This window comes from Pelodiscus sinensis, chromosome 9, assembly GCF_049634645.1.
Source record: "Pelodiscus sinensis isolate JC-2024 chromosome 9, ASM4963464v1, whole genome shotgun sequence".
NCBI lineage: Eukaryota > Metazoa > Chordata > Testudines > Trionychidae > Pelodiscus > Pelodiscus sinensis.
This window is the reverse complement of record NC_134719.1, coordinates 11,911,314-11,938,375: the sequence shown is the minus strand read 5'-3', so window position 1 is coordinate 11,938,375 and position 27,062 is coordinate 11,911,314. Positions and strand designations below refer to the sequence as shown.

The 27,062-nt window shown below is 45.6% G+C and overlaps 1 protein-coding gene across 1 annotated transcript; it reads left to right on the top strand.

Annotated features, from left to right (window-relative positions):
- The first annotated feature begins 732 nt into the window (after positions 1–732).
- DHCR24 (24-dehydrocholesterol reductase) lies at positions 733–27,023 on the top strand. The gene is made up of 9 exons (XM_006133484.4): positions 733–1,098; positions 8,226–8,381; positions 11,697–11,802; positions 12,226–12,344; positions 12,435–12,698; positions 13,309–13,452; positions 15,022–15,219; positions 22,630–22,808; positions 23,655–27,023. The coding sequence occupies exons 1-9, from the start codon at positions 868–870 to the stop codon at positions 23,806–23,808; spliced, it is 1,551 nt and encodes a 516-aa protein (XP_006133546.1). The 5' UTR covers positions 733–867; the 3' UTR covers positions 23,809–27,023.
- The last annotated feature ends 39 nt before the right edge of the window (positions 27,024–27,062 follow it).

Here is a 27,062-nt window from a genome sequence, read left to right as displayed (position 1 = left end):
TATGGTATCACCTCAAGTGCAGGAGTGTTTCCCCTGGGGTAGCATTCTACTGTGTAAGAGATATTGTGTCTGGCTTGTGGGGCTCACATAGCGCACTTAACCTGCCCCACACAGACCTTCATCACCTTGCCTTGAGCTGATGCCAGCCCAGTCTCCATCCCCATGGCCCCTGGTCCCCCCTCAGCCCTGCCTATTCCCCAACCCCTCCCCCATCCCTCACTATCCCAGGCCACCCAGAGGCTCCGAATACGCAGCATCCCCCTTACTCACACCCCTCCCCCTCCCATTCCTGTGCCCGCGTCCCACCCGATAGGCTGCCAAGGGTTGAGCCTCCAGCCAATTCCGCGGCGCAGCTCCTGGTCCGATCCCTTCCGCACGTGTCATTGGCCAGTGTCTTCCCCTCGCCTCACCGCTGTGTGCCGCGGCCCAGCCAATCGGGAGGAAGGGGCTGGCGCGAGGGGGGAGGAGGGGCGAGGGGTGGCGGTTGGCAGGCGTTGGAAGGCGTTAGGAGTGTAAGTGCGGCGCGCGCGGACCAGCCCAGTGACAGCGCGCGAGCCGCACGGAGCAGCGGGAGGGGACTGGGCAGTTGGGGGCTGTGGGGAGAGGGGGGTGAAGCGGCTCGGCTAAGGGCAGGTGCGGCGATCAGTGAGCGGGTAGGGGCGTGAGGGAAGGGAGCAGAGGGCGGTCAGGGGTGCCGGGGGGGACAGAGCAGTCGGGGGAGGGGGGCAGTCAGGAGGTGCTGGGGAGGCAGGGGCAGTCAGGAGAGCCTAGGGGGACGGGGGCAGTCGGGGGCCGGGTCCTAGGGGGACAGGGGCAGTCGGGCTGAGAGAGCGACAGGGCTCGGGCAGGGTCTTTGAGGGGCTCCGCATGGATCCGTTGCTGTCGCTGGGTGCTGGGCTCCTGCTGCTCGCGCTGTGGGCGCGGCTCAAGGGGCTGGACTACCTGCTGGTCCATCACCGCTGGGTCTTCGTCTGTCTCTTCCTGCTGCCCCTCTCGGTCCTCTTCGACATCTACTACCAGCTGCGTGCCTGGGCCGTGTGGAAGCTGCACAGCGCCCCCCGGCAGCACAGCCAGCGCGTCCGCCACATCCAGGCACAGGTGAGAGTGAAGGGACCCAGGGGTGGCAGAACACAGCGGTGGGGAAGGTGCAAGGGGTTGGCAAGTGGGGATGGGATCCTGGCTGGCTTTGGTAAGATAAGCCTGATCTTTGATGTTCACAAGAGCCCTTTTAACGGCTATGGTCTTTTTCATCATCCAGACAGAATCTGCCAGGCACGTGCTGGCCTGGCTCCTGTTAGAAGCTGGTGCTGCCTCCTAAGTAGAGGATCTTGCTGTGAGCAGTACCCTGCACTCTGTGCTGGCTGCCTATGCTTAGGTGAAACTTGGGTTGCTGGTTTTAGCCTTTAAAGGCCTAAGTGGCCTATGACCTATTCACCTCAGAGACTCCCGCTCTCCCCCTGACATGTTGCCATAGCAGAGGTCAGCATGGATGCACAAGCTGGAGCTTCATGTGGATAAACAAGCAAGCTGTGGTTAAGATGTTCTCTATGAGAGTTCCTCAGTGTTGGCATTTATGTGGAGCGGGTCCAAAACAGCCTGAATTTGATACCATTTAGCACATCTTTCAAAACTTGTCATTTTCCCCAGGCAGTTGAAAACTTAGTAGGGCACTTATAAAGGTAGGAGACTGTTTAGTCTTAAATTAAGTTTAAGAATTACTAATTTAGGAATAAATTTGTTTACAAGACTAGGTTGTTGACTGACCAAATCCCAATTTGGAGGACAAGTGGATTGCTTTTTGTCTGGTATGTATCCCAGGACCTGCCCAGATGGGATAGCATTTCCTGGAATTAAAGCTCCTATCAGTATAGCTCACATTGGGGTCATTAGAGCACAGAATCCTTTCCCAGGGAAGTCTGACAGTTCAGAAATAGCCTGATGCTGTGATGTTGTCTTAAACTGTACTGTAGTACTTTGGATGTATTTTTAAGAAAGGACACCCAAAGGTCTGGATGGGCACCCTTTTTATAAATCTAATTATGATTCTAATGTACCAGGTACCAACTTTTGTTAAGGCTGTAGTTATCTGACAAGCACTAACAAATTCATAGCTGGAAACCCAACCAGTTCACCTGTATGTTAGTATTGTTCAAGTTAAGCATTAAAGAGTTGTAAGAATCATAGAATACTAGGACTGGAAGGGACCTCGAGAGGTCATCAAGTACAGTCCCTTGTCTTCATGGCAGGACCAAATACAGTAAACTTCCGATAAGACTTTGTCAACGAGGCATACCTGTGCTGGTTGACAAAGGCTTCCTTGTCAACAGCGGCACGTCCAGACTGCCCCGATCTGCCGACAAACAGCTGATCATCAGCTGGTCGGCAGAGTGCGGCAGCCATTTAAATTTAAATGAAGCCGCGATTATTTAAATCGCAGCTTCATTTCCCTCTGCCGATCAGCCTAATCTACATGGCTCCATGGAGCCAGGTAGTTTAGACACACCCTATAAGAGCTACCGCAACCAAACTTGCATGGGATAACCTTTCATCCAGGAGAAGGTTTTAAGGTACTTTTGGATCCAATCAGGCCCGAGCTCAAGCTGTAAAAATCAAAAAGTAATCCGTCGTGCTGCGCTGCAGGGGCCAACCCGCCCACCCTAGATCCTGTGCCTGCCGCCTGTGGCCCCCAGTGCCATCTGGGACTCGCCCCCTCCCTCCCATGAGATTACATAAGCGAACTTCTCCCTTTCCTCCGTGCCAACCCCCATGCGCACAACAGCTTGAGCACCCCCGTTGCCCCCTGCGGTACCTGCAGCCCTGGGCACGAGATGGGCTGCCCCTTCTCCGTGTAACCTCCCCTGCAGCCGGGGTTGCACACCCCCCGCCGGGGATGACGTGGACCTATATTTTAATCCCTATAGAAATCAGTGCAACTTTTCTACCATTCAAAAAAAGATAATGGACTACTGTTTTTCTACATTTTGTTCCTCCAGTTTCTCGAGCACTGCTGGGTAAGTCTAGCTAGTTTTGAAATAAATTACCAAAATAATTGAAACTGGTGTGATTGGATTGTGTTATTTTGACAAACAGAATAGGCAGAATTTTGCAGAAGGTTAGTGTTTTTGTGCAGTTTAAAAAAAAAATGGTGCAGAATTCCTACAGAAGTGTGATTGGCTACAAATTTTGTCTCTGGTGTGACATCTGAAGTACAAATTGACCTGGGGTAATTGTCTCTCTTGGGAGTAAGAGTGATCTGAATATTCTGTGATCTTTGGTATAAGTTATCATTTATCACTATGTCCAGCTTGCCTGGGTATCAAGTTAGACTGGAGTGCCCAATTGGATTATCTGTGACTCCATAGTAAAGTTGTTATAGTGCTTCCAGAGTTTGATAATAGGTTGGGGAAATCTAATCACATAACATATAATCACTTTGGGGTGTCTGTCCTGCTTTTTGGCAGTCTACCCTAAGGTTGGCACTCAGTCAAGAGCTGTTCCATGTAGCATGACATTCATAATGAACTTTTCAGCTTCATAGGTTTCCTGTTGTGGGGGAGTGGGGTGGCATCATTTATATAATAGCTTTAACAAAGTACAAAGATCACAGTGGTTCAGCAGCCAAATTAGGGATCAGCATTACTTAAGAGGTTTTGCACTGTGAATTCATTGTTTCATTTACCATGGCACTCTATATTCATATTTAAACAGTATAATGGGGAAATATTTAGTTTATATATAAAAGTTTCATAGCAAAATGACTGACCAAATATTATTTTATCAACTATGATTGGTTAATAATTTAGACTGGTTAATAATTACATTATTTGAATATCATGTGCTGCAGAAAGCCTCAGAGGACACTGGGCAGGTACCCTTGGCCACTTTTTATCTGTACATCATACTGGCCCCTACTGGTCCACTTTCACCTTTTCTGATAAGGGTTCAGCTGAAGTATTGTGTCCAATTCTGGGTGCCACATTCAGGAAACGTGGATAAACTGGACCAAGTCCTAAGGAAAGCAACAAAAAGATTAAAGGTCTAGAAAAACATGATGTATGAGGAAAGATTGAAAAGGTTGGATTTGTTTCGTCTGGAGGAGAGAAGACTGAGGGGGGATATAAGTTTTTAAGGACATAAAAAGTTGATACAAAGAGGAGGGAGAAAAATTGTTTTAATTAACCTCTAAGACTAGGACAAGAAGCAAAGAGCTTAAGTTCAATAACGGAGGTTTTGACTGCACATTAGAAAAACTTTCTATCTGTCAATGTAATTAAGCACTGGAGTAAATTGCCTTGGAAGGCTGTGGATTCTAATTTAGTCAAGGGTATTTTTAATAAAAGTCATGACCAGGTCATGGGCAATAAACAAAAATTCAGGGCCCATGACCTGTTAGTGACTTACACAATAAATAACCTTGACTAAATCTTGGGGGAGGTGGGGTGCTTCACAGAGGGATGGGAGGTACCGCTGCTTGAAGGGTGGGGCCAATGGCACCAGGTGCCAGGGCTGCCCTGGGACTGCTGCTGAGGGTAGAGGGAGTGAATAACAGCTGGTGTAGCTGACCCAAGGCCACTCCTGTAGTAGCTGGTGTGGCTGTCCCTGGGACAACATGAGCAGCTGTCCCAGGAGCTAGCTGGTTTGGTGGCTCTGGTGTCAGCCGCACTGACTGCTGCAGAAGTCACAGAGGTCATGGAAAGTCATAGGGTATGTCTAGACTACATGCCTCTGTTGCCAGAGGCATGTAGATTAGGCTACCAGACATAGTAAAATGAAGCGGCGATTTAAATAATCGCCGCTTCATTTAAATTTACATGGCTGCCGCGCTGAGCCGACAAACAGCTGATTAGCTGTTTGTCGGCTCAGCGCGGCAGCCATGTAAATTTAAATGAAGCGGCAATTATTTAAATCGCCGCTTCATTTTACTATGTCTGGTAGCCTAATCTACATGCCTCTGTCGCCAGAGGCATGTAGTCTAGACATACCCATAGACTCTGTGACTTCTGCCACCTCTGTGACAGATACGGAGCCCTAGTTATGAGCTTCAAAAGTCTCTTTGAAACAGCAGGAATTGGAACTTTTAAAGTTAAGCAAGTTTCCCAGTAAATCTCACCTGAGAGAGGGTATAAAAATACAGGTTGGAACTCTAAAATCCAGTACTCTGTGGTCTGGATCACAGATATTGCTGTACCAGAGAGCCTGGCCGGGAGTGGGAGTAGCCAGGGTCAGGAGTGCAGCCTGATCTGGTAACAGCTGGCCCACAGGCCAGGAGCACAGCCCTGACTGCGGCTGGCGGCAGTGGGTCTGGAGGCAGTGGTGCTGACGTGGTAGGGAGTGCAGCCCTGGCCAGGAGTGGAGCCCAGTAGGGATGTGAACGACTAGTCAACTATCCAATAACCAAATGTGTATTGGATAGTCGACAGGTTAGTGGACTAGTTGCTCCCTTCCCCCCCCCCCCCTTTGCTGCCTGTATCAGAAAGAGGCAGCGGGGGGGGGGGGGGGGAGGAGGAGGAGAGGATAGGGTGCTTCAAAGCCGCAGTGCTACTTGGAGCCTGGTGCCAGACCTAGGGCTCCACATGGCGCTTGCAGCTTTGAAATGCCGTAGGAAGCAAGGGGCCAGTGGGGGACTGCTTGCCCTAGGCTGTTGCTAAACTTCAGAGGCGGAAGCGCTCTTATCGACTAATCAAATATGCGTCAACTATTTGATTAGCCAAATAATCAAAATTTTACATCCCTAGAATTCAGTGCCAGGGGCTGGTGCCAGGGAGTGGGGTTGATGGTCAGGGAGGGAGCCTTGACCTTCCCAGGTCCAGAAAACTCCCTGGTTTGGAAGCACTCCGGTCCCAAGGGTTCTGAACCAGGGAGGTCCAATCTGTACACTCTCTGGTTATAGAACAGCTCAGCCTTTTCAAGCTTTGCCTTGCTGTGGGCTCAGAAGAGAGAAAGAGCCTTTTTATCTGCTGATCACTTGTTACATGAGGACAGTTTTTAAAATGTATAAAAAAAGCTGGGGACCGACTGGCTAGGTAGCAGTTCAACAGAAAAGGACGTGGGTATTACAGTGGATGAGAAACTGGATATGAGTCAACAGTGTGCCCTTGTAGCCAAAAGACTAATGGCATATTAGAGTGCATTAGGAGGAACATTGCCAGTAGATCTGGAGAAGTGATTATTCCCCTTTATTTTGTACTGGTGAGGCCAAATCTGGAGTATTGCATCCAGTTCTGGGCTCCCCGCCCACTACAGAAAGGATGTGGATGCATTGAAGAGGGTTCAACGGAGGGCAACCAAAATGATTTTTGTTGGGGGAAAAAAAGGAATCTTGCCCATCTGAAATCTGTTCTCTCTGAACCGAAATTAGCGACACATTACCTACACCCCCTGACCTCTGTTTACTATGCCCCCATCTAGGGGTCAAGATGGACACATGACCAGAAGTAAAAGTAACCCCCTCTAAGAACTTTTCCTACCATCCTTTTACCCATAGGGGATGAGTTTGGCTCCTCACTGAGCCCTCTCTCCTCTGGTGCTGTCTATCCCCTGCAGGTGTCTGCCCTTCTGCTTCACCCCCAGAATCCCCTGCCACCTGCACTTTCCCTTACCCCTGCACCCTCTTGGTGCTTCCTCCTTCCCTCACTGCCCCTGCCCCTTTACCCTCTTTCTGATGCCCATCCCCTCACCACCCTCTGCCCCAGTTCCTCTCATGCACCTCTGTGCCCTCATACATGACTTGCTCCATCCCCGCCTTCCTCATGCCCACCCCTCCTTTCAACCCTTCTCTCAGCACCTCCCCCTCCCCTTGCTTCCTCTTGCCCCCAATGCCATTCTCCTTTCCCAGCATCACCCTGTCCCCTCCACCCTCCCACCCCCACTGACACCTCTCCTCCCTCCTCCTGCCCTTTTTCTCATTGTCTCCACTTAGCCCCCAGCATTTGTCTCCTCCACCCTGTCCCTTGGTGCCTTCCACTTTCTTCTCCTGCCCTTCCCCCCTCCACTCAGCACAAGCCCCTTCCTTTCCCACCCTCCTTCCCCCTGGTTCTCTCCGAGCCCCTCCCCCACCTTTTGTCTTCCAGTTTGTGGGGCTGGAGACTGTGGTCGGGCCTCAGAAGTCCCCGCAGCCCTGGCCCCAGCTGCTTCCAAGGCAGGACCGCTTGCCAGGCCTGGAGGTGGGCCGCCTTCAATGCTAATGTTAGTGCAGCATTCCAGTCCCCGCACCAGCTTTGGCTCCCATTAGGAGGAGCACAGGTGGGGGGCAGAGAAACCCCCCCCCCCACCATCCCAGATCTGGCTTGCGCAGCATGGCTGTGTGAGCGGGTCCGTGCATTGCCGCTCCCCCAGGGGGGTGGGAAGGGGCGGGGGGAGAAAGGGCTGTGCACAGAGCACAGTGGCAGAGCCCGAACGTACCCCTCTCTGCAGCGCTCCCGCTAAGCTCTACGCTGTCTCTGCCAGGACTGGTGGCAGCTCCTAGGAGCGGCTCACTAGCTCCAACCAGTGCCCCTCCTCTTCCGGCAGCGGTGGCGGCCACCTGTGGATGGAGGAGGCCGGGCTGGCGGTGCACGGCAGAGGCAGTCCGGCAGCGAGAGGGAAGGGCCACGCGGTGGGGGGAGGGGCTTGCCAGACAGCGGCGTGTGCTGCATGAGAGCTCGGAGCTCTGGACTCTGCGCACCACTGGCTGCGGCCCTGCCTGCCTGCACAAAGCACCAAGGGAGCTGCTTATGTGCTGGGTGGAGGCGGCGAGTTGCTGCAGAACCACGCTAGCGCTGGATATCTTTAAATCCGTGACTGTCCCGGGAAAAAAAGGGACATATGGTCACCATATCTCCTCAGCACACCTCGGACTGCCTTGCGGCACAGGAACACAGTTTAAGAAACGCTGTTGTAGATCCTGTTATTGTTAATGCTTTTCCTTAAAATAAATGTGCTTGCTTAAAAAGATGTGATAACTTAATTGTGTCTGGTACATGTTTACTTTTTTCCTCAGAGATGGTAAAGTAAGCCTGCATAGGCAGTCTAACTTAGCCTCTCCTCGTAGGTCATGTGCTCCATGTGCATAGGTTAGGAGATGGGCAGCATTAAAACATGCTGCTTAGGAGTTGAGAGAGATGCATGTCTTTTCTGAGTTGAATTAACAACCAGGGAGCTGGAGGCTTAAGTGTGGGGTGCCCCTGTTGGACTATGAGGAGGAATACAGATGCGTTGCCCTGAACTGTGACAATAACATTTTACAGGTGCAGGAATGGAAGAATGAAGGTGGGAAAACATACATGTGTACTGGCCGACCTGGCTGGCTAACAGTATCACTTCGTGTTGGAAAGTACAAGAAGACTCATAAAAATATAGTGATCAATTTAATGGACATTCTAGAAGTAGACATTGAAAATCAGGTAATACCAACATTTTAACATTTGGCACTAAAATTTACAGCACTGTTGTTATGGTTATTGCTAGCAGTGACCTTAGCAGTAATTGAAACCAGTATTTTTTAAATAATTAGGGCTGTCAAGCGATTAACAAAATTAATCATGATTAATCGCACTGTAAAACAATAATAAGAATACTATCTATTTAAATATTTTGGATTTTTTCTACGTCTTCTAATATATTGCTTTCAATTACAACACAGAATACAAAGTGTATAGTGCTCACTTTATATTTATTTTTTATTACAAAACATTTACATTGTGGAAAAAAACTTCAGTTTACCTCACTGAAGTATTGTAGTGCAAATTCTATCATGAAAGCTGAACTTAAATTCTTCTATCTTAAATTCTTCCTATTTTTGTCCTATTCAAAAGACTCCTTTTTTTTTTTTTTTAGCTCAGCCCCAGCTGTGGGCAGCACAAGGCCGGAGGGGGTAGACTCTGTCATGGGCAGTGCAGAGTTTGGGGGGGCTCAGCCCCCAACTGAAGGTGGCATAGGGCTCAGGGGTGAGGGTCAGTCCCGAAGCTCAAGGGAGGGGTCAGCCCCTGGGCTGGGGGGGGTGGTAAACCCCACCATGGGCAGTGCAGAGTTCAGGAGGGGGGACTTCAGCCCCAGAATCAGATATGGGTGGAGGGGTCAGTCCCAGCCCCAGGAAGCAAAGAGAGGGTGGCTTGGGTAAGCCTTTCAGGGGGAGGGGGGACAGCTTGGTCAGTCCCACCCCCAGGCTGTTTTATTTTTAAAAATATGGTCACCTGGGAGGAGAGAGGGACTGGTGTCAGGGTCTTTACTTGTCTTGTTTACTTTTCCCTTGGAGTTAGGACGTCTTCAGTTTTTGTTTTGTTTTGTTTTCCCCCTTTCTCACTGCTTTTTTCCATGCGCCCTCTGGCAGCGATTTACATTATTGTACCTTAAAAGACAGACTCTGGAGCAGCTCATGCTCGTTTGCTGACCTACACGATTAACGCGAGTTAATTTTTTTAACACGTTAATTCTGCCCTGTGTTAATTGCAGGCGTTAATACCCATTAATTGACAGCCCTAAATATTATACAAATCCAGTTTCATGTCATGTCACCCTTTTTTAATGTGAAAAGGGTTGATGCCTTTTGGACTTAAATATTACCTTTCACTTTTGGAAATCCAGACATATCTGCATAGGAAACAGTTTGTAAATAGACCCATCTTCTGAGTGATCAGGAAATGTTGGGATTCTAGAAAAGTGTGTTTTTCTTTTGGGAAAGAAATGAGTGGACACAAGATATACATTCCTAATTTAACTGAAAACTATTGAACAAAATTATTAAACAAGTCGGCTACGTCTAGACTGGCCCCTTCTCCGGAAGAGGCATGCAGAGCAGGCAAGTCAGAATAGGGAAATCCGCGGGGGATTTAAATATCCCCCGCGGGATTAAAATAAACATGGCCGCCGCTTTTTTTCCGGCTTGGGGAAAAGCCGGAAAAGAGCGTCTAGACTGGCGCGATCCTCCGGAGTAAAGCCCTTTTCCAGAGGATCTCTTATTCCTACTTGCAAGTAGGAATAAGAGATCCTCTGGAAAAGGGCTTTACTCCGGAGGATCGCGCCAGTCTAGACGCTCTTTTCCGGCTTTTCCCCAAGCCGGAAAAAAAGCGGCGGCCATGTTTATTTTAATCCCGCGGGGGATATTTAAATCCCCCGCGGATTTCCCTATTCTGACTTGCCTGCTCTGCATGCCTCTTCCGGAGAAGGGGCCAGTCTAGACGTAGCCGTCTTGTTGAGCCCATCTGTCATATTGATTCTTGTTTTGTAGGCCTTCCAATCCCTAATCAATTCCAGTTTTTCTTTGCCTTTAAGAAACCACTTTTTAACTTTAATAGAGGCAAAGAACCTTCCAAATGTGAATCAGTTCACTATTGTAATCTCATGTCTGCCTAGATACTGAAACAATGGCTTTGAAAGAGATGTGAACTGCTTTGTTATCCCTTGCTTGTGCAGCTTCCATGTTTCGCTAACAAACTGTTGGGGTGATGGGAGGGTTCACTTCCAATTTGTTTTGTGCAGCACCTCCGTTCCATCAGCAGTAGTCTGGCTTCTCAACGTTACTTTCACACAAAATAGGCTCTGTCTATACTAGAAAACTGCATCAATTTAAATTAACTTTTAAACTGATGTCAAATTATAAGAAACTCAGTGTAAACAGTTAATTTGATTTTAAACTTTGCTTCTATCAATTTAATTTAATTCGGTGATTTTTGTACAAGTATGCATAAATCTGATGCCTGCATTAGGTATTTTCATGAGTTTAGCTAAATTAAGTAAAACTGATTTCAAGATAAACTGGTAAAATTTTCTAGTATAAACACAGACAGAGGGAAGAAGCTGTACCAGATGAATGTAATCTCAAGGTCTGGAGTAATGACTATGACTGGTATTCTGTGTCATGTCTTCAAATCATCAGAGTACTATCCTAATTGAACTTTTCACTAGGTACTGGGGGCAGGATTTGGGGAAACTACATATAATGGTAAAATTAACCAACATATATTTAATGCTCTATTTGGCTTTTTGTTAAATGTGGTATATATAATGAGGAAGATCTTTTAAATATCTAAAATTTTAAAAACAATATAATCCTTTAATAAATAAGGTTTAGTTGTGTCAGAAAACTTAAAGTCCATTAACTTCAGTTGGAGTTATACTCCTTTATGACACCTTTGCATCTGATTTCTGATGTTAGAGATTCTGAAACTTTTTAGAATGCTTTCCTCTCCTCTTCTGGTATGTCATGGTAAATCCCTGATTCAAGGCACTAATGTCAAGTCAGCGCAAAGTGTTTCCATTTAAATAATCCACATAGGTGATTTTTTGCAACTCCTAGGGGTGTATACACCATAAGTGCCACCATAAGTACATCTTTGCATAACCTCAGCTTCATGCATATTATAGGATTTGTGCAAAAAAAATGAGCCTGCAAAGTGTGCACACAATTTTCCATGAAATCAAGGCCTTTAATTTGTTTTACAAATAATAAACCATCTGTGAATATGAGATTTTGGAAGACATATATGAGCCTTTTTTAATATGTAAAATCTGTTAAACAAGCTTGGCTCTGAAAGACAAGTTTGACTTATGTTTTGAAGATTGAAACATACACCTTTTTTTCAAGATGTGGTACATGTAAGGAGGAATCCCTAAGCAGTCTCACAACTATTTTAAAATATCCTCTTGAGTGTCTGCATTAAAGAGCAGAAGTGACAATAAGAAATGTCAGAACTACTACCTGAATGCTTGCTTTTTTTTAGTCTGTCCGTGTGGAACCATTGGTCACCATGGGGCAGTTGACAGCACACTTGAATCCTATGGGCTGGACTCTTCCAGTGGTACCAGAACTTGATGACCTCACAGTAGGTAAGGATTCTTTGTAATTATAAGAGAACATGACTTTTGCTGTACTTAAAATTACTTTTTATAAAGTAGGATATTATATTCAGTCTTGGTTTTCTCAAAAATCTTTATTTTTTTAAATTGTTGCTGAATTTTGTATTCCGCTATCACACATTATATATAGACACAAGGTGGGTGAGGTAGTAGCTTTTATTGGCTAAACCTCTGTTGGTGAGAGAGACAAGCTTTTGAGTTTACACAAAACTCTTCTTGAAAGCTTTTCTCTCTCACCAATAGTAATTGATCCAGTAAAAGATACTGACTCGCTTATCTTCTCTAATATCCTGGGCCCAACACAGCTACGACACTGCATATGTTATATTTTAGACATGCACCTGTTCTTTAAAATTAAAAATGTGTTTCAGTTTATTACATTCTCTTGTTAAGGTGGTCTGATCATGGGAACTGGCATCGAGTCTTCATCTCATATCTATGGACTATTTCAACATACCTGTTTAGCTTATGAGCTTGTTCTTGCTGATGGAAGCCTTGTGAGATGTACACCAGTAAGATAAAATGTTATTTTGCTATGATTTACAATTTTACCAACTATTGTATGCATGAACATATGATTTAGTATGATATACTTTTTGCAGACTGAAAATTCAGACCTATTTTATGCAGTGCCTTGGTCTTGTGGTACTCTGGGATTCCTGGTTGCTGCAGAAATAAAAATAATTCCTGCTAAGAAATATGTAAAACTACATTACAAACCTGTCAGAGGTTTGGAAAAAATCTGTGAGAAGTTTACTGAGGAATCTAAAAAGAAAGAGAATAACTTTGTGGAAGGATTGGTGTACTCCTTGGAAGAAGCAGTTATTATGACCGGAGTTCTGACTGATGAAGCTGAAGACAACCAGGTAACTAAAAGGAATCCTATTCTCAAATTAGATTTTTAGTTCTCTCGCATGGAAAATATTCCAGTGTATGAAGTAATAGGATCAGTACAAGAAGTAAATTTTAATGGATGTTGAAAATACTTGAATGGTCAAGTATAGTTAACATTAGTTTTTTGCTGGTAGCTATCAACTAAGGCTATCACCTGTTAACCACATTTCCTAAAGTGATAGGTCTTTTCCGATATCTAGCGTGCATCATAGCCACTGCTTTACAACTCCAGGAAGAAAAGAAACACTTTGCACCCTTCTAGGAACAACTCACTTCTTTAAGACAGGAAACATATCTGGAGGGAGATATGGTCACAATGCTGTTACCCAAACTGACATCTGACTAGAAAATCAAGGTTATTATTAACAAAAACATGCCAATTATCTTTAGTGATAATTACTGTGAAATGCTGATCATTCTACAAAAACAGAATGATCTTTAAGACTGGTCTTGCCTTAGTTTTGCTTTGGAATTACATTATCTTAGGGCACTATGATCGCTTATATTACTGAATTTTCAAGTAAGGAATTTATTATTCTTTCTGTTGGGGTTTGTTGATATGTAATATATATTTGTTTTCAGATAAATAGAATTGGTAACTACTACAAACCATGGTTTTTTAAGCACGTGGAGAAGTATCTGAGAGCTAATCAAACTGGAATAGAGTACATTCCCTCACGACATTACTACCACCGACATACCCGAAGTATCTTCTGGGAACTCCAAGTAAGATTTAAGCATAAAGAAGATTTTAATCTTTGTTTTGGAGTACTTTGTGCATTCTCACAGCAGATCCAATGTTCTTTTCCCTTAGGGTACGTCTACACTACATGCCTCTGTCGCCAGAGGCATGTAGATTAGGTTACCAGCCATAGGAAAATGAAACGGCGATTTAAATAATCGCCGCTTCATTTAAATTTACTTGGCTGCCGCGCTGAGCCGATCAGCTGTTTGACAGCTCAGCGCGGTAGTCTGGACGCGCGGGTGTCGACATCAAAGGCATTTGTCGACCACCCAGGTATGTCTCATACCTGGGTGGTCGACACCCGCGCGTCCAGACTACCGCGCTGAGCTGACAAACAGCTGACTACCGCGCTGAGCTTTGCAAAGCCGAGGGGGGGGGCTCGGGCAGCGGAGCACCCCAGGCACGCCTGGGCTGCTCCGCTGCCGGCTTCCCCGAGGCTTTGCAAAGCGGCGGGGGGGCTCAGGCAGCGGGGCACCCCAGGCGCGCCTGGGCTGCTCTGCCACCGGCTTCCCCGCGGCTTTGCAAAGCTGCGGGGGGGCTCGGGCAGCGAGGCAGCCCAGGCGCGCCTGGGCTGCTCCACTGCCAGCTTCCCCGAGGCTTTGCAAAGCCGCGGGGGAAGCCGGCAGCGGGAAAGCCCAGACGCCCCGCGGCTGTCCCGCTGCCGGCGTCCTCAGAGGCTTTGCTCCCCGTCTCCCTGGTCTGCTGGTCTCCAGCAGACCAGGGAGACGGGGAGCAAAGCCGCGGAGGACCCAGGCGGCGGGACCGCGGTGCGTCTTGGTTTGCCGCCTGTGTTTTCCTGGTCTGCTGGGTTGGGGTGGGGGGCGCAGCTAGTACGCCCCCCCGCCAGCAGACTAGGCTTTTCTCCGGACGCCTGTGGCAGAGCAGCTGGGGTGCTGCCGGTTGGTCCCGCAGCGCCGCTCTGGGTGCTACTGGTCCAACCCAGCAGCACCCCAGATGCTCTGGTCCTGATTCAGCCGCTGCTGGTCAGTTTCAGCAGCGGCTGAATCAGGATGCCTGGGGCAGAGCAGATGGGGTGCTGCTGGGTTGGTCCAGTAGTGCCGAGGAGCGGCGCTACTGGAGCAACCCAGCAGAACCCCCGCTGCTCTGCCCCAGGCGTCCTGATTTAGCCACTGCTGAAACTGACCAGCGCTGACTACAGGAAGCCCGAGGCAGAGTTGCTCTGCCCCGGGCTTCCTGGAATCAGCTGCTGATCAGTTTCAGTAGCAGCTGACTTGGGGACGCTTGGGGTTCTTAAGTTGATTCTGTATGTAAGTCAGAACTGGCGGTCAGTTTCAGCAGCGGCTGAATCTGGACGCCAGTTCCGACTTACATACAGATTCAACTTAAGAACAAACCTACAGTCCCTATCTTGTACGTAACCCGGGGACTGCCTGTATATTGATTTAGCTTGACTTGACTGTCAACAATTAAAACTACCAAAAGAAAATATGATTTAATGTTGCTCTTTAAATCCGAATTCTGAAATAATTGATTTTCAGCTCACTTGATTTTTACCTTTCTCTCCCCCTTCCCCTCATTTTCTCTTAAAGGACATCATACCCTTTGGCAATAACCCTGTTTTCCGTTACCTTTTTGGCTGGATGGTTCCTCCGAAAATCTCACTATTAAAACTGACACAAGGAGAAGCTATTCGAAAGCTGTATGAACAACATCATGTTGTACAAGACATGTTGGTCCCAATGAAAAGCCTTGAAAAATCTATCAATACCTTCAACAGTGACCTGAATGTAAGAACACATTTCTCTAAAAGCTGGTAAATGGAAGATTGCCCTATGAACGGTGCTTATTGGCATCAGTACAGTTGTTCCTTTTGCACAAAATATGGCAGTATGCTAAATTTTAGAGAATTTTGCCAACTAATTAAATATTATTAGGCAGCTGGTAAAGTGAAATGCTCTAATAAAAAGAAGCAAGAAAAACTGGAGATTCCAAAATACCTGTTCTTCTTCGAGTGGTCCCCGTGGGTGCTCCACTCGTGGTGTCGGGCTTGTCCCGGCATCGCGGATCGGAGGTTTGCATAGCCGTGCTCCGCACATGCGCAAGCAGCACCTCGCACCGTTCATCTGTTGTGCGCAGTCTGGCCCTGCTCAGTTCCTTCCAACTTCCCTTGGTCGCAGACAGCGCTCCGTCTCTTCCTCAGTGTTTCTCCTTAGGTTAATCTGTAAATAAATTGTAACTTGCTATGATATTAACTAGTCTTAGCTGTTTTCTTGTTCATAGTTCTTCTTTAAAAAAATGTACTCAATGAGAAATAGACACCTCTTTTAAAAAAAAAAATCCTGGTTCCCCAGGTTTTAAGAAGTGTACGCTGTGCTGGCAGCCCATGCCAGCGTCAGACAGACATGAGGCATGTATACAGTGCTTAGGGGCAGCACACATACTGCAGAGATGTCAGCTTTGCTGTAAGCTGACTACCAGAGCCCGTAAAGACCGCGAAATGCGGTTAAAAATGCTTACACTGGATAAGGCATTACAGCCTGTTGATTTGCCTATCTCTTCCAGGCACAAGCGCAGTACAACTGCCACTGAGACGTCTGCTCCAAAAAAATCTAAGACGTCTCCAACTCAATCGCTCCCAGCGGCTCTTAACATTGGACAAGGCTCGAAAGATGGTCCGAGCACATCAGGGGCAACCGCGGCAGGGTCTTGGCGGATGCCAGCCCCTAACGGAAAAAAACAGTCACCTGTGGCACCGAGAGCGCGATCAGCTCCACAGAAACTGACATGGCAGCAGGGCCTGCAGCACCGGCGCCACCAGCACCAGCAGCATTTAAAGAGCAGAGCACAACCTTGCCAGCGCCGCAGCAAGCGCACCCGGCACCACACTTCCCAGCACCGCTACAGGACAATATCACAGCAGCACCGGAAGAAGCCCTAGCACACATGACTGTGCATCCAGGACTCATTTCTTCTTCCCCAACTTTCTCTCCGGGGCCATCTTACTCCCCAAGGTACATCACTGGCACCACAGTTGGGCACGCAGCCCCGTGTCCTCTGATTATCACTCCTGCTATAGAGAAGTAAGATACAGAGAGAAGAGACCGTCTCTGTCACAGTCCCCATCTCCACGGTGCTCACTACATTACTCACAATCGCCTGTCCGGTCACCAAGGCGTCATTACTATACAAGACATAGTAGTGTCTTATCTTCTCGGCACTTATCCCCAGCACACTCAGACCATACTATGGTCATTACCATAGGATGTATTATGACCCTCCTGATCATGATCATACCTCCCAATACTACAGAAGATGCACATGTTGCTGTTCATCTCCCAATTCTCAACCCTTACCTCCGGAGCCTCAGCATGAACGTTCACTGCCTCCTCCAAAGAGATTCAGCTGGAACAGTCGGAGCCTGAAGAGGGACAATTGTCCGATCCAGAGGCCCTCAGCAGGGCATGTCACCAACAGACCCCTCATCATCCTCACCAGATGAGGCAGTGATTCCAGGTGACATCTCTCTGCCAGATGACCTGAAACAATTTCAGGATCTCTTCAAACGGGTTGCAGATAGCCAGGAGGTAGAGTTAGAAGCCATTCAAATGAAACAATACTGTCTCTTGAAGAATCTACGCCCACAACACCGGGGTAGAATTGCACTTCCCATCGATGAGGCAATCATGGAGGTCACGGAAGAAATATGGCAAACTCCAGCATCCGCTCCCCCAACAAGTAAAAAAGCAGATAAAGAAGTATTTTGTTCCTTCCAAGATCTTAGATTTTTTGTTTAATCACCCTCAGCCTAATTCATTGGTGGTTGACGCGGTACAACATAGATCGAAAGTACCATAATACAGAAATATCCTCCCAGAAAAAGATAATAAAAAGTTAGATATCTTTGGAAGGAAAGTTTACTCTTTGGCCATGTTACTATTGCGTATTGCCAATTATTCTGCTCTACTTTCCAACCATAACTTTTGACAATTATTCAAAATTTGCGGACCTTCTTCAGCATCTCCCTGACTCAAAAAGACCATTGCTCAAATCCATAGTGCAAGAGGGATATGCTTCTTGTAGAGCAGCATTACAAATCGCCTTGGATGTGGTGGACACTGCTGTATGAGCCTCCGCTACAGGGTTAGCAATGAGAAGATCTTCATGGCTATCAGCAGCAGCAGTCCCAAAAGAACTCCAGGATAAGGTTGAGGACTTGCTTTTCAACAAACATAAACTCTTCGCTAGCAAAATGGATGAGGTCCTGCACTCAGGGAAGGATTCCCGAACTATGCTTCGCACACTAGAGATGTACGCACACCCCTTCAGACAAAAGCGTTATTATGCTTACCAAAGAAGATATGATTTCTCTTTCCATAGGCAACAACCTCGCACCCTGGAACATCAAAGATTCCGACAGCGTCCTCAGCGGAAGCGACAGCAGCCTGCCCGTACCTCTAACCAGCCGTCTACACTCCTTTTTCAACATCATCTAGGGCTGTATTAACACCATTGATTCACTATCACCTTGGACAAATGGGTGTTGGAAATTGAAGCTTCCGGTCTCACCGTCCCCTTTATTTCAATTCCCCCAACCACCCCACCCACCCCGTCCCTTTTCAGGGATCCATCTCACGAGGATCGGTTGAAACAAGAGGTCCATCGCTTGTTTGCCATTGGAGCAATAGAGAGAGTGCCCAAGGAATTCCAAGGGAAAAGGTTTTATTCTCAATATTTCCTCACCCTAAAGAAGAATGGAGGATGGAGACCCATCTTGGACCTCCAAAATCTAAACCGATATCTCCAGAAGCAATGCTTCAAAATGGTCACCCTAGCTACAATTATACCAGCGCTGAACGAGGGAGATTGGTTCGCAGTCCTCGACTTACAGGATGCTTACTTCCACATTGCAATACATGTGGCACACAGATGATTTCTTCGGTTTATAGTAGCAAACGAGCATTTCCAGTACAAAGTACTTCCATTCGGGTTAGCATGTGCTCCCAGGGTATTCTCCAAGACCTTAGTGGTAGCAGCCCACCTGCGCAAGGCAGGGGTAAAGATCTTTCCCTACCTAGACGATTGCCTCTGCAGGTGTTATACTTATGCAGAGACATGCAAGTCGGTGAGAATAACAACTCGAACATTCAGTTCTCTCGGTCTCATTATAAACATACAAAAATCATCACTGGAACCGACTCAGAACTTGATTTTTATAGGAGCGCAACTAGACGCGAAGGCAGCTCGTGCGTACTTACCAGCAGAACGTTTCTAGTCAATCCAGGACCTAGTAGATACCGTCACACATCTTTCAGCGATGCCAGTATTCACCTGCTTATAGTTGATGGGCCACATGGTAGCTGCCACTCTCATTGTCCGACATGTGAGGTTACATTTCCAATGTCTCCAGCATTGGCTGGCCTCTGTCTACACTCCAGCGAAACACAGTATCCACAAGTTGGTAGTGTTACCGCCACACATCAAGGAGTCCCTCCAATGGTGGACCAAACCAGAAAATCTCTCTGGGGGGGGGCGTATTCCTTTTCACTGCCCCTAACCTTCAAAACAAATAGCTACCGATGCCTCCCTTATGGGATGAGGCGCCCACATGGACAACCAAAGAGTTCAGGACAGGTGGTCCAAAGCAGAAATGTTACTGCACATCAATATACTCGAGCTCCGGACAGTATTTCGAGTATGCAGGCATTTCAAATTGCACATAAGAGGCACAACAACCAGAGTGCTCACAGAGGATGTTGCAACCATCAAAAGACAAGGCGGAGCCCGTTCTTGATCTCTTTGCACGGAGGCGGTTCAGTTGTGGAATTGGTGTATCTGCAAGGACACGTTCCTCATAGCGTTGGACTTACCTGGGATCAACAACATCATTGCAGATTCACTAAGCAGACAGTTTTCCCACGATCACGAATGGGAGATCCAAACCAACATTCTGTACTGTATTTTCCGCTGTTGGGGCTTTCCATCAATAGACCTGTTTGCAACACAAGACAATGCGAAGTGTCCAAACTATTGTTCCAGAGTGGGTATAGGTCGTCACTCCTTGGGAGATGACTTTCTCCTTCATTAGGAAGCATCTCTACTTTATGCCTTCCCACCAGTTTTCCTGGTACCCAGGATTATAGAAAAAAATCACCATGGACGTAGCTCGCATGATCCTCATAGCTCCAGCTTGGGTTCACCAACCATGGTACTCTGCTTCACCAGTTATTGATCAAAATATCTTCCCATTGCCCTGAATCTGCTAACTCAACGAAACGGCTCTCTATGGCACCGAGACCCGAAATCCTACATTTGACCACTTGGATGCTAAGTGGTTCACGACATCCGAGAACCTCTGCTCTAGTCGAGTCAAACGTGCTAATGTCCAGCAGAAAGGACTCTACACGGGCTACATAGTCTACTAAGTGGACTATATTTCAGGTTTGGTGCTCTGAAAATGATATTGACCCCAATACTTCACTGTTGCATAAGATAATCTACCATATGCTATATTTACAGCAAAGGGGTCTATCTATAGCAGTGGTCCCCAACGTGGTGCCCACGAGCATCATGGCACCCGCTGGGGCATTTATGTGCGCCTGTCGAGTGATCAGGGCCGACCCTGCCTGGGGTGCGCAGTGCATCCACGGTGCCTGCCCTGGACGTGTGGCATATGGGTGGCCCCATCCCCGGGCGCCCGGCAGCCCCAAGAGGTTGGGGACCACTGATCTGTAGCCTTCTTATGAGTACATTTGGCGACGATTACTGCCTTTTGCCGCACAATAGAAGGATTTTCCTTGTTTTCTCACCCTATGATGAAACGGTTTCTGAGAGGGCTTATGAATCTTAACCCATCACAGAGGCCTCCACCACCTTTGTGGAATCTTGATTTGGTGCTGGATATGTTGACACGTCCCCCATTCGAACCATTGGCTACAACTTCATTGCACCTGCTCGCAATTAAGTCTCTCTTTTTACTAGCCTTGACTTCGGCACATCATCATTACCTTATGCTATATTTACAAAGGATTCAGTCATGTTAAGATCTCACCCAGGTTCCTTCCCAAAGTATGCTCGAACTTTCATATCAGTGAGCCCATTGTGCTTCCCTGTTTCTGCCCCAAACCGCATACCTCACCACGTGAGGCACTCTGCATACCCTTGATGTACGCCGGGCTCTAGCTTTCTAGATGGACAGAACGCGAGATTTCTGCATAATGGACCGCCTTATAGTATCACTGGCAGCTCGTTCCAAGGGGCAACCATTGTCCTCCCAATATTGCGAACTTAATAATCACATGCATTACTACATGCTATTCCATACATAATAAGCCACTTCCATCTCAACCCAAAGCCCATTCCACAAGAGCAGTGGCCACATATATAGCTTTTTAAAGAGGAGTACCATTTAGGGACATTTGCCGAGCAGCAGCATGGTCCTCCAATGAGACTTTCATGAGACATTATGCGATACTGCATCACTGGGCTTCAGACTCCTCACTGGCAACGGCAGTATTCCCTCCTGTCAATAAACCTTAATTCCGAAGCACATTTCTCACTTGGGTACTGCTCCAAAGTCACCATGAGTGAAGCACCCATGGGGACCACTAGAAGAAGAAGTTACTCACCTTCGTGCAGTAACGATGGTCATTCAAGATGTGTCCCTGTGGGTGCTCCACGACCTGCCCTCCTCCCAGCTCCGGAATTTGACTTTTTATCATTACAGATGTTCAAGCGGCTGAGAGGAACTGAGCAGGGCCGGATCGCGCACAACAGATGAAAGGCGCAAACGGCCACTGCTTGCACATACGTGGTCCGGCAGAGCACGGCTATGCAAACCTACGATTTGTGGCGCCGGGATGAGCCTGACACCACGAGTGGAGCACCCACGGGAACACATCTCAAAGAACCATCGTTACTGCACGAAGGTGAGTAACTTCTTCATTTTGTACTGTTAACTCACACATTTTAAAGAAAATTCTATCATTTTCTCCTTTTTATGTGATAAAACTGGAAATCAGATTCTTGTTCCTACAGAATCATTTGTTGGAAATTAATTTCCCTACCTTGCTTTGAGTGTCATTGACTTCAGTTGTTGCAAGAAATACAGACTACAGTAATGGACTTGAACTTTGGTCTTAGCAGATATCAGTAAAATGCCTTTCACTCTTCTGGTTTTACTTGTAATTTAAATTGAAATGTGTGTTCAATTAATGACTTAGGATCTGAGACCATTTCAAAGCTATTCTGTTTGGGTGTGTCTAGACTGCACTGTTATTTCGAGATAACTAGTGTTATTTTGAAATAAAATTGCAAGTGTCTACAAAGCCATTCCATTATTTTGAAATAAGGCATGGCTTATTCCAAAATCTGTAAACCTCTATGAGGAATAACGCCTATTTCAAAATAGCAGATGCTCCGCTGCGGCTATTTTGAAATAGCCCCTCACCAGGGCCATTCTAAGTTATTCCTTTCCAGTGCCTCCTGGGGATTTAAATGGAGATAGCATGTCTACATTAGGGAAGCCTTCCTCAGACTCGTTTTGAGGCTTCCCTGACTAATTTTGAGGCTTCCCCGTAGTGTAGACGTGCTATTTCGAAATAAGATGTTTTGGAATAACTATTCCAGAATAGTTTAGTTCTAAATAAACATGTGTGTGGACATACCCTTTATTATTTAGATCAGTGTTTCTCAACCTGGGAGTCATGACCTCTAGGGCAATCATGGAAAAGGTTTAGAGGGGTCACAAGCAGGGCTGTCATTAGGGAATGGTAGCAGAGCCATTACGTGAGATCCCATGTCATAGAGGGCCCCACAAAACTAATTCATATGGTTCAGTCCTGTGCCACAAGATCAAGATAGCTGGTTTCAGCTTTTTTGCGCAGTGGAGGAAGTGTCACTTTTTTTTTTTTAATCCAAAGGGGGTCATCTGTTCAAAAGGATTGAGAAACACTAATAATTGGAAAATACAATAAATTATTATAGTTGTTTGCTTTTTTTTGGTTTCTTATTTAACTTTTTGTTAGATTTTACTGTAAGATTAAACGAGCTGGAAAAGCAGAATTTAAGAGAGACATCAGTATAAGTTCTATACTGAAAATTGGCAAAGAGTGGTGCATTTATCTCTATTTTTGCATGCTCTGACAACAGACAACTTATATTGTATTCCTAAAATTGGTGATACAAAATTATCTTTGCAGGTTTACCCACTGTGGTTATGTCCTTTCATATTACCAAATAACCCTGGCATGGTCCACCCAAAAGGAAATGAACTGGAACTCTATGTAGATATAGGAGCTTATGGAGAGCCTAAAACAAAACAGTTTGAAGCCAGAGCATCTATGAGACAAATGGAAAAGTTTGTAAGAAGTATGCATGGGTAAGAGTCCTAGTCTTCAGAATAACACCATATAATGTATTGCCTTGCAGTTTAATCAGATTAACTTAACAGTATTTAATTACTGATTCTGATGTTATATATTCAGTTTGACTGTCTTTTTTAGTTTTGCTTACCAAAAACCACTCTGGTTGAGATTCTGTGCAGTGCTTCTAAGTAACATAGAATTTGCATCACAGGGGGAATGGTGGCTAAAGGTGACTTTAAGCTGTTTTTGCGCCCTCCTGATATTGGACTGCTCCAGGGGATGGAAAGGTGCCTCCCATGTAAATTAAGCTTCCTGTCTGAAGTTTAGGGGCATGTCTACATTGTTGCATAGACCAATGCCAAATCTAGTTTTCTAGGGTTTGTTAGCAAAATCATGAAGCCTATCTTTCAGAAAAACAAACTGTTCCAAAATATGTAAACTGACAATAGAATTTACCCAGACATATTCAGATGTCACGTATCTATTTACTTTTTTGTATTAGTGTCCCAGCGAAACTGATTTTTTAAAAACATTCAGGAATCTAACTGGGAAATAAATCATATAAAGTTAAAAATGCAAAAATGTTTTTAAAATATATTAGTGTTATTTATCTTCTAACCTCACTTAAAAAGTGACAATGGAACATTCTTTTCACTTTTCCATTGTACATAATGACTGTTTTTTCCAAAAATATGTCACTATATAGCCATCTGACTGGATGAATAATTATCCTTTATAATTTGTAGTAATGAATCTGTCCATTTTGTTTAAAAAGATTTCAATTTGTAGCTCTTAATTTTTTTTCTGATATTTTCCAACAGTATTAACTTTTAATTCCTTATCCTGTCTTTTTCTTTCAGTTTCCAGATGTTGTATGCAGATTGCTATATGAACCGTGAGGAATTCTGGGATATGTTTGATGGATCACTGTACCACAAGCTGAGGGAGCAAATGAATTGCAAAGATGCTTTTCCAGAGGTGTATGATAAAATCTGTAAAGCAGCACGGCACTGAATCTGGATAAATTAAGCAAGTAATCAGGGAAGGATGGATTTACCTGTAGTCGTCAGTATATCCTTATAAAAGCTTTATCACTGTCCAAATAAGCTCATGTTGATGTTTAAAAGTACAGATTTCTATTTTATACACTCAGATTCAGTACTTGGTGGTATGTTTTTAAAACAATTTCCCATAGTAATTTTATTTAAGATATCAAAGTCCTAGCCTACCCACCTCTCTTTGCAGACATAGTGATGTTAGATGTAAATGTACATATTTCTAACATGGAGGGGAAGAAGTTTGGAAAGACAAAGATACTTAAGTAAATCAGTTATTTATTGTAATGTATATCTGAGACAGGTAAGAAAGTCGCTAAATTAGGTGCCAAAGTTGAGGGAATTATTTTCAAATTAATTATGACTTTAAAAATGTTACAAATCAGTAACTGGTACAGTGTTTAAATTCAAGAGAAGTCAAAAGTTAACACAATTTAGAGATGGTTACTGCAATCTTCAGACTAAATTCATGTTAGTAATGCATTGACAAATTGTCATTGACAAATGTCATCATTTCAGACCTGAGAATCAAGATTTGAAGAAAATCCATTTTGCTTGTGCCTATCTGATTTGTACTGATTCTGTTTATAACTGTGTAAGTGGTTATGAGCTTTAGGGAACTTTTTTTGGTTGGTTAAGATGATTTGAGGAGGAAACATTTAAGCATCCTAGACTACTGAAAATATCTGCTGCTATTTCATATAGACAAATATTAACTACTGTGGTTTTTTTCATGAGATCTATTTTACTTTTTATTATGGTTAATTTTAGTGCCTTATAAGTATTAGCTGGAGGAGACATGGGCCTTTTCAGACCATTCTATTACAGACTTTGGGTGGAGAGAGAGAGAAAGTAATGGACCTATTGTCAGAATTAATGCTTTAGTTATATAAGGTCCATTTGAATAAATATTGGTGATAAATGTAGGGGACAACCTCACATCCAGTTGTGTAGTAGAAGTTTGAAATACATAAGACATGGCTCTAAGTACAGTAAAGTTTCGGTATCCGACTTTCACTAATCCGACCTTCCATTTTATCCGACGGTGCCGCCTGTCATGTGATGGCACGGGGCTCCAGGGACACTTCATACCACAATGGCATGCAGCACGGGCTCGGCAACCCTACCTCCCCACCCCACACCTGGGGCAGCTCACGCCCGTGCTGCAGACTCACTTGGCACTCAGGTATGCTGGGCCCGTGTCCTGCTCCAGGCCCAATCCTGGCCATCCTGCCGCATTAGCAGCTCCGCTTTTAGGAGCAGGCCTGGACCCAGCTGGAGCAAGCAGAGAGTCCGGGCCGAGGCGGGAAGGGGAGGGGAGTGTGTGGCAAGGGGAGGCAGGAGCTCCAGGGCCTTGGGCTCATCCGGGCGGGCGGCCGGGGGGAGGAAGAGGAAGGGGGATCCTGGGGAGGGGGCGGGGAGGGAGGGAGTTACCCCCCCTGCGGAGCGAGCCCGGCTTCTGGCAGGAGCAAGCAGGGAGTCCGGGCCGAGGCAGGAAGGAAAGGGGGGGGCTGCCACCGGGCTGAGGAGAGGCAGGAGCGCCAGGGCCTTGGGCATGTCTGAGCGGCCCAGGGGAGGAGGGAGGAAGGGGGAGGACACGGAGTCCGGAATCCACCAGGGAGGGGGCAGCGCGCGCGCCAACTGCCCCCGAGACAAAGAGCGGAGCCCGCTTGAGAGGCTTCCCCCAGCTGCCGCTGCTGCTGTCCCTATTCGACATTTCCGGTTATCCGACCATCCTCCAGTCCCGTTTAGGTCGGATAAGCAAGACTTTACTGTAGAGTGAAATTTTTGCTTTCCATTTTAACTAGATTAGTTTGATAGGTTTAAAATAAAGACTCCCAACAATCTGGAGAAGAAATAACTTTAGAAAATCTGCAGAATGCTTATTATTCAAGCCCCTTTTCTATAACAAAATCCAACTGTACTAATTTGTATCAGTAACCTGCTTCAAGAGTGTGTTCCACAAGCATGGAAGAGTTTTGATATTGCTTTTGGTACCATATTTTTTAATTTAGTCTACATTTGATCCAAATTACTCAAATTGTTATTTAATGTTTTTGGGCTTGTGGAGACATGTACATTCTTGCAATCTGCATAATGTGAAAACAGTTATAAAACAATTGCTACGGGCGTGTTCCTTTTTATGTTCTAGTTCAATGCTAAGTCAATGATTGTTTATTAATAGATGGACACTTAGGATGCAGACTAAACCACTGATAAGGCAGTAATGAAACTAAACTTGGTCTTTCACTTTGGCTATGTCTACACTACCAGGTTATTTCAAAATAAGCTTATCCCTCTTCACAAGCAGGAGTTATTTCAAAATAAAAAGACCATTATTTTGTAATGACAGGCTTGGTAGAGTGGACGCTAATCTTGTTATTTTGAAATAAGGGGAGTTATTTCAAAATAACTCACCAGTTTAGACATGCCCTTTCAGTAATGCATACTGGGCTAAAGTACAGTCTTGCTGGTACTGCCATGAGGGACAATAAAGGGATATAAGTCATCTCCTTATGTCCCTATGTGTGCTACCCATACTGTGTGTGTAAGTTCAAGGAGAGACATAATGAATGCAGAGCAGATACACTCATGTATGTGGATAGAGGAGGATGTAAGGGGGGTGGGGGAGCAATGCCCAGTCTCCACTCAGGCCAACACAGCTCTATCAGCACTAGAGAATGTGTGGTATACCAGGAATAGATCTTGAAGTAAGGGGTACTGAAATTGTGATTATGTCACAATCTAGCTTCCAGTCTGCTCCTGGAAAGCTAGCTCTTTTTCATGGAAAAGCCATGATTTTGCATATTACTGTATGAGACTCTGCACTGAGTGAGAATTGGTTTAATATTGGATCAATATAAAAATAATAAAAAGAAAGGATATGCAAAGATATAAAATCAAAATAGTGTCTATCGTATGTAATCATAGTCTTCAGTTACACGTATTTGTTCATAATTTGCGTCTGCAGACTTTTGGTACATTTATGTTAATGTGACTATAGTTATCATGAACACACATACACATATGCTCTCACTCATATGCACATAGCTGCTGATGAAATTTGAAATTCTTGGCTGTTTGAGCTGTTACAATTAAAAATATAACCAGTTGTACATTTAAAATGGTGGGGGTTTTATGGATGACTAAATAAAATGTGCTTTAAAAACTAAATTTGTTGCCTGATGCACTTTTGGCTCTATTACAGGGGTG